This window comes from Rhamphochromis longiceps, linkage group LG20, assembly GCF_057381845.1.
Source record: "Rhamphochromis longiceps isolate RC_006_pf linkage group LG20, R_longiceps_female_GT1.1, whole genome shotgun sequence".
In the NCBI taxonomy this organism is placed as follows: Eukaryota; Metazoa; Chordata; class Actinopteri; order Cichliformes; family Cichlidae; genus Rhamphochromis; species Rhamphochromis longiceps.
This window is the reverse complement of record NC_140576.1, coordinates 32,113,723-32,125,809: the sequence shown is the minus strand read 5'-3', so window position 1 is coordinate 32,125,809 and position 12,087 is coordinate 32,113,723. Positions and strand designations below refer to the sequence as shown.

At 41.9% G+C, this 12,087-nt stretch overlaps 1 protein-coding gene across 21 annotated transcripts in view; it reads left to right on the top strand.

Annotated features, from left to right (window-relative positions):
- Positions 1–12,087, top strand: part of hspg2 (heparan sulfate proteoglycan 2) — a 94,462-nt gene that overhangs the window by 18,038 nt on the left and 64,337 nt on the right. For all 21 annotated transcript variants that reach the window (XM_085393440.1, XM_085393426.1, XM_085393434.1 and 18 more), the window contains exons 2-3: positions 11,535–11,664; positions 11,954–12,004. In XM_085393440.1, coding sequence (XP_085249566.1) covers positions 11,535–11,664; positions 11,954–12,004 — 181 coding nt within the window. The remainder of the gene's footprint in view (positions 1–11,534; positions 11,665–11,953; positions 12,005–12,087) is intronic.

Here is a 12,087-nt window from a genome sequence, read left to right as displayed (position 1 = left end):
GTGATGATCCTTGACATAGATTTAAACACCTACCTCATCGTTTTTCATTCACTCTTGCTGACATAGCTCATTGATATATGAAGCCACACACTTCCAGCTTTGAGAATTACTAGCTGCATTAACAAACTGATGTTTTTTTTTGTCAGGTTGATGTTAGTCATGAGCAGCTGCTCTTTCAAAAACTAGTGAAACTGAATTTTTAACCTTTACCACATCTCCCAATGGATGAGAGCTGTGTGCTCTTCACACTGGTGTTTTGAACCAGATCCAAACAAACAAGAGCAGATGACTTGGAAAATATGCTGACATTTGGAACAGAAATGACAGCAACATAAATGACTTTGGTGCCGTGGTACTGGTTGATAGCACCGTTCTATCAAAACATACTTTATGCAAATGGCTGAGAGGATTCATAGTAGAGGTATTTGTGATGACTGTCTACCTGAGTTAATGTTCAGTCACAGGTTTTTTTTCATGTGAATAAAGTTAATTAATTAATCTGCTACAGAGTTTAGCCTTAACCTAGGCACAGTTGGGCCACCTTTACTTAAATATCCCTCTAATTTTACAGCAGGTCTTTACATTTAGTAAAGTCTTCTTTTTCACTGTTTTCACACAAGTGCATGTTGATATAGACATTAAACCTTTCATCTCACCCATCATGCACACCAAATGAAGTAGGGATTTCATGCATAATCAGACAGCAGGAGTACTCCCCAAGCAATATTAGAAAAAATGTAACTACGGTAACAGTGAATAATGTTTATGCCTGAAGACAAAGATGAGTTCATCTGTCGCCAAAGTGTCAGATGATCTCGATTGCAAATTGCCCATTACTAATGGTTCATAGTGTTAATATGTTTCAAATTTCTTCTTAATTGCTGGCTGCAGGTACCAAGACCATGATACTCCCATCAATATTTATTTTATAATAATTTTAACAACTAGAGAACCCCTTTCGTGCTTGTTGTGTGGGCTGTGATGAAAGCTAACCTTTTCTTATTGCTCATGGATATTTTGCGCTGTTCGGCAAGTAAGGCCAGATCAGATTTTTCCTACCATGCTCCTTGTCTACTCCCACTTTTGGTCTTTCCGTGGAGCGAAGGTTTGCCAAAACAGCTGCCAGGTAATTTCCAAGTTAGAATGGAGGGGCGGGCTCTTGAAAGGCAAGGTTAACCTCTGAATTTCTCCTCTCTTTGCACCCTTTGATGATTTTTGTCAACATCAGACAGCAGTGTCTTGTTTGCTCTGCAGCACAGAACATCTGGAGGGGAGCACAGCTCTCTTTCATGCTTCAACCCTATTATGTTTATATTAATGGCATAAACAGCTGTGGAAGAATATTTTGTTCTCACAGCCCATCACTTCAGTAGACCTAATATAGGCCTTGGCAAAGCTAACAGAACTGTACTGTTAGTACTGTTGTGGGGGGAAAAAAGAATAGGAACGGGACTTTGATGTGCAGATGGTGTCCAACAAAGACAGGTTTTATTGTGATGTTCTGAGCTCAAAGTGTATCTTGGGTCTCTGAACAAGGACTGTTCAAAACTCACAGTATGAGATGCTTAACATGTTGCAACTGTCTTTCATTCCAGAAACTTCACAATGGTTCCCTGCAAAGCCCAGTTAATTATGAGATTGCCAAAGAGCATGACCTTGGGAACTGGTGGAAAGTGGCTTTACTGACATGAAACTATTCCCTAAGGCCCGGACACCTGGAGGTCATTCCCTTCCTGGCAAAAGCCTATTCTGCTCACAAATTCAAGACTCTGTTATTGTCAAGATGCAGATGTTTACTTTCTGCACCTCACTGAGAAGCTGTGGATGTGTTGCAGCTCTAAAGATTAAATTTCAGTTGTAGAAATGGTTGCATGAAGTGCCTTTCCTACACGGTACAATGTAGTGTACCACAGTGTTGTGGAAAAAAGTGTACTGGGCAAGCTGACAGACTGATCTAGCTTTGGCCTGTGATTATGTGGGACATTGTAAGTGTGGCCAAGTCAACAGGTGGTGTCAGATTAGTTGGTCCTGAGGTGAGAATGAGCAAGAGAGGAAGCGAGGAGGGCAACTCTACTGCATTCAGCGTAGGGAAGCCAGTGCTTAATTTCAGAGCCATCAAACAGGTGTAGGCACTTCCTTTCTAAAGCTTAGCTAGAAAGCAAACCTTTAAATCAACTAATTATAATCTATGTTTAAAAAAGACATCTTATAAGTCATGTTAGCACCTTGGTTCTTGGCTTAGTAATGCCAATGCTTTCCTCTAAATTAAAATATCTTAAAAACCTTTCACTGGATTTCTGGGGGATTTTGTACAGGCATTTGTACAGGCATTCACCCACACACAAATTAGAAAACACACAGATACATAAATCAACAATCTTTTTCTAGTGTGAGTAAGAGAGAGAAACAGAGAGTGTTAAAATGCCTGTGTCTTTGTCACAAATCGATGAGGCTGGGAAGCCACAATAATGCCCCTCATCTTGACGACAACCAAACGCCCATCCCAGCAAGAGAAGGAGGGCCAAAGAGTGAGAGTCCCAGAGGACCAGAGGCAACAGTCAGTCGACCCCACTAGAGGCCAGCCACCCTGATATTTGTCTAGAACAGTGTCCCAGGCACCCAAAAACCACCCAAACCCCAGCATTGCCATGCAGGGCCAGCACCTGCCACCACAAGCACCCCAGGCCCCACATCCCAAGACCGTTAGACAACACCTGCTTCAGTCCTCCACTGCCACTAACCGAGGTAGACACACATACACTCCAAAACCACAACCTCAGCTCTCCAGTCCCTAGAAGGCCACCAGACACCTGTAGTCCCAGAGACCACCCTTATCCATCTGCAAGGCAAACAGGGAAAAGAGACTACAGTCATCCACTAAGTAATGGAATTGATAAGTGGGGACCAGTGAGGGACAAATTCATCCAGTTGGTATTTTGAAGAGGCAGACATTCTCTAAAAACTAATGTGATCAAGAAGTACATTTCTATATTGACTGATACATAAGCTGTTTTTTGATTTCCAGTTCATGAGAATAGTTTTCTTGGCGATGGATAAGGAAGTAAGGAGTATATGTGATGCATTTGCTTCCATATGTCACCTAAGATGCACAGCTTGGGTGAGGTTGGGATACTGCAACTAAACCGTGCGGATAGCTCTTCGCATATCCTCTGCCAGAATCTCTGGACAGACCTGCAGGACCATAGAGTACATATAGTTCTCAGCAGAGTTGTCTTTGCAATAGGTGCATATTAGTATGTAAGGCCCATTTGGAACAGCCTTTGTCCTGTATGGTGTGTTCTGTAGAGAATTTTGTATTGTATAAGTTCTAAGTTGGGGCTTTTAGTCATTTTGAAGGTGTTTAAGCCTATTTGTGTCCAGAAGTTTTGATGTAGACCAATGGAAAGATCTCGTTCCCACTTCACCGTTAGGATGGAAAGTAATTCGTCAGTTTTAAACAATATCTTACACATTTTTGATAACCATTTGGGGTACAGATATTTAAAATTTTGTTACTCAAGTTGGCGTTTGTAGATTCAGTTGACTGGGATTGAATAGTTCCTGTATGATGGACTTCAGTTTCAGACATCCAAGGAATTCGCCATTGCTAATTCTGGACCATAGCGATACACAGATCCTGTCACAAACAAGGATGCAGTGGACTCAAGAGCAGACTCAATTGCTCGAACTATGTACAATTTATTGAAAGGAAAAGGAACAAGACTGGGTCTAACAGAAATCATTCGCAGGAACTGAGGGAGGCCCGAGGGCGGAGAAACGGACGTAGAACACAGGGAGAACACGGGCGGGAACTTCTGCAAACACAGGAGAAGGGTTTTACTGAATGGGAAACAATTAAAGGGCAGAGGTGAGTGGTACTAGTGGAGAGTCTTGGGCTTACTTGAAAACACCGGCTATTAGGCGGGGAAGGGGTTGCCGTGGGGGGCGTTCCAGGGATGGTTGAGAGTGTGGGGAGGCTGGTCCAGGTTCCAAGGTGTCCAGGGAGGTTGAAGTACGGGCTGGAGGGCAGGCTGAGGAGAAGATGAGTGTGTGGTCCTCGGGTTCTGGGCAGATGGGAGAACAGGACGGAAACAGAACCAGCACTGCTGGTGAGTACGACGGGTGATGAATCTGGAGAATACAGGAGACGGAGGACACATTAACCCACGATCCAGGCACACAGAGTCTGAGCATAGAGGAGGCCAGGTTTACCACGGGTGGTAGCAGGACGAACTGGCGAGGAGTAGCAGGCAGTGCTGGCTTAAAAACCCTCTAGATGGAGCCCCGGAAATTGGAAGCAGGTGATGAGCTGGCCAACTCCACCCTAGGGGACGGACAACAGGAACCTGGACCATACCCGACCAGACACTCCCACAGCATATGACAGATCCATATTTTGAATACATAAATTAAGTTTTATAAACTTTGCCTTCTAGATCTGTAATAGTGTTGCTAACAGTGAAGTTTATTTTTCTGCTAATTAATTTGGCTACGCCTCTTTGTTTTGAGTTGTAACAGGCTGAGAACGTGTGAGGGAACTGTGGAGAAGTGAGTGTGTGTACAAGATGTTTTGAACATGTGAGTCTCCTGTAGAAAGACAATGTCTGCCTGTAAGCCATTTAATCGGTTAGTAATTTTAAGCCTCTTTTCCCTGGAACCGATTCCACATACATTCCATGAGACAAACCTCGGGGTGGTCATGTTTAAACTAACTAGTGGAGTGTTGAATGTTTGCTAAACACTCATCAATAAAATACTGCAAACTGTCCAAGTCTTCTTCGCCGTCCTCCAGAGTGTTGCAGTCGATTGAAATATGCCTGTAATTCTTATTTTTATTACCTTTAAAGCTGTCAAAGAGTAAATTGGCAGAGAAAGTTAGTGACAGAAATGTTTGCAGTTAGTGGCACATTATGTCCAGTGCTGCTGAGATTTTTGTTTCATCCTGCGATATCACAGCATAGATTTCTTCACTTACCTTCCCTTAGATTAGCTCCTTTACTTCATTAAAGTTACCATATCCACTGCTCACCTTTGAGTTAATAATAGTGGAATGGCTGTTTTGAAAACTATCGGCTACATTGTAAGGTAAATACTGTGCAAGGATATCAATAGTTTTTATATTGCATATGTACTGAGGCTCAATCTGATATTTGTCCTGAGCTTTTGCTGTGTTTTAGAGTCATCTAGATGTTCAGGCAACTCAGATCTCTGATCTCTCCTAGTTCCCCAGTGGGAAGAAAAGCAGACTTCTTAAGTGACACAGCAGTGCTTTCAAAGGGGCTCTTTCTGTTATAAATAAACAGGCCAGGGCTGGCCAAGCTAGAGCTGCTCTTCCCCTCTGAGCTGCTACAGGTCTCAACACCTCGCCTGTCAGCTGTCGTCTGGGGGAACTGGCCCCTTTTTCCCCTCCTCCCTGTAGAACACTCTCAGAAATGTTACCGGAAACACATGCACTATTTTCAGACCATGCACTGCTGCAGTGTTTATGTTGTGACATGCAGCTCTGGTGGGCAAGGACTTGATGGTGTTTTTGTATTTGCCTTTTTAAGTATTCTACTACTGCTTGTGTTCTGCCCATGAGCATATAAACATTCATTGGCACATTTTTCTCACAATAAGCACACCAGGAGCTAAACCTCCAATCCAGTAAAGTCAGCTTTCTCGCTTACCGCACTGGCCTATTAAAACAGATTAGTTTAATTCCTGGCATAACTAATGGGCTGATAACTGTTAGGCAGTGTATGCATGCATTCCTTTATACCTGCACCATACCAATGCGGGGGGGGGTTTGCTGAGCTTTTGTTCATTAATTTTGGAGTTACTCAGGACTGACCATTGAAAAAAGGAGTGGCTGTCATTCTAGGTGGTCTGTTAATGTAGCATCCTGCTGGGGTGATCATTGAAATTACTGTGTTTCTTTAGGTGTCTGTTAGGTTTTCACGCCTAGGATTATTTGGGGGGAATGTGGTCATGCTATATTATCCCAGCCACATTGGGAATGCAATATAGGTTTTGAAATCACTTACATCTACCTAAGAAAATTTGAGAAAATCAGTGTTTATGCAGTTTTTTGATGATTTGATATAAAGTCTTATGAGTATGTTTCTTCTAAACTCTCAACAATACAACATAAATAAAGAGTAAAAGTAGCAAGGCTCCAAGTCTTGTCGTTTTGCTGTCACTGAGGCTGACAAAAAGACCATTAGAGATAGGATTTCATTTAGCATTAGGCTGGGGTATCTTGTTTCACGGCTGGTTTGCAATCTCTGCTCCATGTCTGGTCATGGTGTCGCCAGGCTGACCTTTTAGCCCGAAATACAGTATGTTATCCAATTTGCGAGTGATATTGTTTTGAACCAATTCAGATTCACACAAAAAGAAAAACATTTTAACCCATGTTGAACATCTAACGATGTAGTGGAATCAGTTAGCATCAGTCACATTTAAAGCACTTGAGCAGACCAAAATAACAGGTATGAAAGGTGTAAAAGTAAGGAATATTTGTAAGCATGTATTCAGTGATGACTCCTCCATTTTAATTCCATGGGAACAACAAAGGAAAAGCTCATCACCTTTTCCAGTTGCCTACAGTGCAGATATCCTTTCTCATCCTGTTTAGCTGCACCATGTACACAAGTCTATACAGGCTGGATGCTTATTCTGACATGCCTCCCTAAACAGTGAGGGTTGGTTTAAAGGGAAAGGCGTGTGTGTGAGGCTGTGTGGCAAATGCTAGCCCGAGGCCATAGTTGCTTGCCACATGGAATGTTTGGCCCTCCTATAAAGGGATGGACATTAGATAAAAGCAACAGACTGCTGCAGAAGCAACTGATTAATAATTTTTCTTACATATTATGCTGCTTGTGCTAACATCACTGTTAAAATTTACTCACTCGGACCCTAGTGGATGTAAAAAGCATAACTAGTGTCCAAGCGTTTGTCGTCCCCCCCCCCCCCCCCCCCCCCACTTTGGGAAGCTCTGCCTTAACTGGTCTTGAGCAATAGTTATCTAGGTTTTCTGAAGGTTTTTTCTTTTTTTTCATTTTCATTTTTAGTCCAGTCTTTGTACCAATCCATTTTCAGATGATTTTTATTTAGCCACTTAATGCTAATCTATGACTCATTCAAGCTACCAGAATATAACTGAAGCAGAAGATGGTCAAGCAGACACTCCGAAAAAGTGTTCAGAAATGTGGACATATGCTATTCTGGGCCCCTTCCTTCTCACTGCTATTCATCTCTTCTGAAGAAATCTGGTGTGTTTGTTCCACCCACAGCATTAGTCACTGAACACTTTAAAAAGCCAATCTGTGAATAATGTCAAAGGGCTCCTTAAACTTCCTTCCTGTCCAGTCACATTAGATTAAACCATGTAGAAATACCAATGTATTGCTGAGTGCAGAAGGGCCACATTGTGCAAGTGCTTTATCCAGTAGGGGCTCAAGCAGAGGTTTACTGTCGGAACTGGTAGTTTGTCAAATCACAGACCACTCCTACGCAGGTTAAATGTAGAAATTTGTATCATACAAACATAAAAATCCTGCACTAGTAACACAGATTTGTAGTCAAAGGTGTGCAAAGGAACAGTGCTCTTGGGCTTATCTCTTTTCCTCTTTTCCTTTCATCACTCTTTCACAACACTCAGCCAAGCATGTTGTAAAACCTCCCTCATATCTATGTTTTGAGATGAGTAGATTTAGCATCTTAATATTTTTTAACTGTAGCATGAGAATCATGTATTTTCTTTTATTCTCTCAGTAGCTTTTTTCATGTTGTTTTCTTTGTATGCACATACAACATATTTTTACCTGCTGTAGTAGACCTGATCTAGCGTAGGCCTGCTTGTTCACAACACCTATTCCTCAGATAACAATGGGTCAACTAAAGGGAGTTCAACGACTCAGCCTGCATTGGTGCCCGGTTGTGCTTGGTTGGCCCTTTTTCAACCTACCCTATCTAAAAGAAGTCAGTATGTGTCAAGCTTTCATCTACTTGAAGCTTTCTACGGTTTACATTCCATTCCTGCTTAGTACATGCTGCTACTTCAAGCCCAAGCAGATATTAGAGAGGGTAAAAGGAAGAGAAGGTGTGGTGGGTAAAGGGAGATGGAGGGTCAAGTAGGCTGAGAATTCATCTTGTGAAGGTTTTCTGCTTGCATAAAAGGTCACAACTTGGCGTTTGGATCAAATTGATTGGAATGAGCAATGCTGCCTTTTTTCCAGCTTTCATTTCTCTGTTTTTGCATATCCCAAGCTCTCATGGGAACAAAGGCTGATAGGTTGTGTGAGCTCAAGAGGTGATTTAAATGCTAAACCTGTGCTGCTGCTATCAACAAACAGTGTCAGCTGCTATCAATAAACATTTTAATGAGAGAGCATCACTTGCGGGAGACTCGTGTCTGTCATGAGCAAATCCAATTTCTTTCTCTTTTTTTTACTGTAAAACACTGGCTGTGCCTTTAAGACATTTCCTACAGATTGTCCTGCAGCTGCATCAGTGGGTTTATTAACAGAGTGGGCGAACTGAATCCCTGAAGAAATCTTCTCACGCTTCCTCTGACAGGCTTTGGATATCACTGAGATGTAACCAGGACGGGAATGCTGACGTGTGGGTGTATGATAGTGTGTGTCTGTTCATGCAAGGCCGTATTTGACCGTGTTTGTTTGCACGTGGTACCAAATGCCAGTGTTTGTGAGTTTTTTACTTATCTGCATTAGAATCAGTTTGCAGTGCTGTTTTGCCTTCCACAGTTTCACGCTTGTTATAATTTGGCATGCAGGCAGCACAATACCACTAAGTGCCAATCAGTTTTCATCAAAGGGCAGACGAGGAGGTTAATATGGGAACGTTAATGTGAAACTCATCAGCACAGAATGATGAAAATGCAAAAAAAAAATGCAAAAAACCAAAAATTGTGATGAAATGCTTGAATGATGAATAAAAGGGCTTGTAGTGCAAATATTAGCATTGGGGAGGCATTACTTGTTGAGAACCAGAGGTGATAGCAGGCCTCCAGCTGCAAGACTCAACGACAGCTGACAGTATTTCAGTCTTGAAAGGTTCTTGGCTCACTTTTTGTGTAGTGCGATCAATCGTTTTTCAAAAGGTTTTGCTTCTCACTCATTGCCGTCATCATCAGTTGTTCATGCTAAACAGCTGAAGGTCTTTATTGTCCCATGTCACCTGCCACTCATTATTCATGGATTCCATCATTTACCTTTGCTACTACCATTTGGTTTTGTAAGGTCAATGCTGCATATTTTTAAGTAATTTATAAGTAAATATTATATGTGAAAGGTGTCCATGTGTGTTTTTGTGTGTATCTAGGCCACTTCCTGTGCGTTTATGTCGACGCCTACTTTTTTTTTTTTTTAAAGCCTAACCTGATTACCATGTCTTATTGGAAATTGAAACAAATTAATAGAGCAATGTGTTTACACAGCAAGGTACTAGAGTCAGGAGAGCTTCTGAGGTGTTTGTCCTCTGGGTGGGGTGGGGTTTGAAGAATTACAGTCCGTCAAGAGCTTTATCTCCAGGGAGAGATAACTCTAACACCACAGACATGTCTCAACCTCAAGACTCAGACTAAAGGTCAGATTAGCTTTTGAACTAGAATGGAGTGAGAGGGCGCATTCACATGGAGTTCTCAGCTCTGCCTAAGATGAGGTCGGCTGACATTCTCAAACAAGTGTGGCTCAGCATGTTAGCTTTAGATCAGGTGTGAATATGAAGCCATCTGTAAGTTTGTTCAGGGTTTTTTTTTTTTTTTTTCACCCAAAATGGCATCCAGCATGTCCAGATCATACACCATCCCAAGGGAGTGGGAAGCGGGAGATGATCACACCAATGGTTGGCTGGTCGGCATCTCTGAAAAGAATTTGGTTAGTCAGCAGTTTGCTTTTGAAAATGGCCCGGGATTGTTGTTGTAAGGGTGTTCAGTCAGGGGAGAGAGGATTTAGGGGGGTTAGATCTAGTTATTTATTAGCTGGATCCATTCAAATGGGAAAACTACCATGACAGAGTTGGGTGGAAATAGGAACTGGCGTGCCATGCCTACTGGAAATGCCAGAGGTGGCATCCTGCCAGAGTCGTATCTAAACTTATAGCCAGCGTCTGGGCAGTCTGCATGCTGAGATGCTGAGAGCAGAGATAATAAACCCACACTGTGCTCCAGTCAGGCCGCCATAGTAAACTTTATCAAGATGATCAGGATATGGGAATGGCTGGAAAAGCTTTGTGTCTTCTCAGTGAGGTGTCTGATGTGTCTGTCACGTGTCCTGCAGGAGGACGTTATTCTGGCTACATGCTTATTTGATTTTCTATGTGTTGTCATGCAATAAAGAGAATATTGCAAAAGAATTTGCACTTCCTGAGGCTGGTAGTCTGTAGTTTAATAATTGAGGAAAAGGTCACGTGGAATTATTCTGATGTGGACTGGGTATTCAAATCTCCCTTGAGGTGAATGTACTAACACTTTATCAAGTTCCATATTTAATAAATCTTTAGATTATGAGCAATACAGCAGGAGAACAGGCACAGTGTGAAGCAATACATTTATCCTAACATACCTCACTAACATGGCAAATTGTGGTAAACAGGATAAAAAGCCACTTTTCCTTTTTGAGCTGACATTTTATGACTTTTTGATGTTTCAATTCAATTCCATTTTATTTATATAGCCAAATCACAACAATAGTTGCCTCAAGGCACCTTACATTGTAAGGTAAAGAGCCTACAATAAAAGCAAGCACTTTGGCAACAGTTGAAAGGAAAAACTCCCATTTAACAGGAACAAACCTCCGGCGTAATCAAGCTCAGGGAGATGTGGCCATCTGCTGCGACCGGGAGATGGCAAAGAAAAAGTACTCATGTGCATCATGGGAAGCCCTCAGCAGCTTAGACCTATCGCAGAATAACTAAGGAAGGATTCAGGGTCACCTGATCCAGCCCTTACCAAACACTTTATCAAAAAGAAAGGTTTTGGTTAGAGGTGCTGGAGGGCACATGATGGTTTATTGATTGACTATTTCCTGATTCCAGGGTACAGAGTCAGTTTTGAAGGACTAGTTGTGGTATGTGGCATATATTTTTAGCCTGGAGAACAGAGTGTAAAGGATACTTTAACAGATTAGTGTCATTCTGATCTGAACTTCAGCTGTTTTTTCTGGCTTTCGGAAATACGTTTTATTTGTGTGTGTGCCTGTGTACTTACGCAGGTATTCCTGTGCTTGTCATTGGATTTGGAGTCAGCTGTGAATTTCGTCGCATTAACATTTACATGAGGAAAAAACATAAACGCCATGTTTTGAATTTAAGCGAGTGGACTGAAAAAAATAGAACTTAGATGTCGTGAACTTTTATTTGCATGCTGTTAAAAGAGATAATAAAAGATTAAAGTAAACAGATCACAATGCCCCATTTCCCATTCCAGCTTTTGTTTTCTCTGCACAATTCCAGAGCTCATGTATAGCACTGGGTGTAACCCTTTTCCCAAGAGACTTTAACCCTTATTAATCACTCTGTGTTTACTGCAGGTGACACAGGCCTCCAAGGTATGGGGAGAGGTTCCTCTGCCAGAAGATTTGGAGGCAGAAAAAACTGTCCAGGGATCTCAGAGTTTACTGGATGATGATGAGGACTTTGCAGCTGATGAAGCGTCAGGAGGTGGGTTTGGTAAAAGCTGAATAACCACAAAACAACAGCTGCTCTTAATTCACACCACTTATGCTTTCAATATAAATTCTTAAGATTGTTAACCCACGCCAAAACAGAAAATCGGTAAATATTTGTTCAGAGATTCGTCTTATAGTGACTTGCGAGATTCCGACTGTTTAAGGGGAATATAGATCTCCAGGAGATTTGGTGCACTACTTTAAATATAATTGAATAAAGCATGTTTTCTTCACCTCAAATTGGCACATTGACCTATACTCCTGTTTCTCTCATTCCAAAGACCAGCCCAGTGGAGAGGAATATGGAAGCACACCGTGGCCTGATAGCACAAGTAAGTGAAGAGACAATCTTGTGGATCTAACAATCCACTCTGACAGATTTTGTTTACATGCAGTGGATCACTCAGCCCTCTAA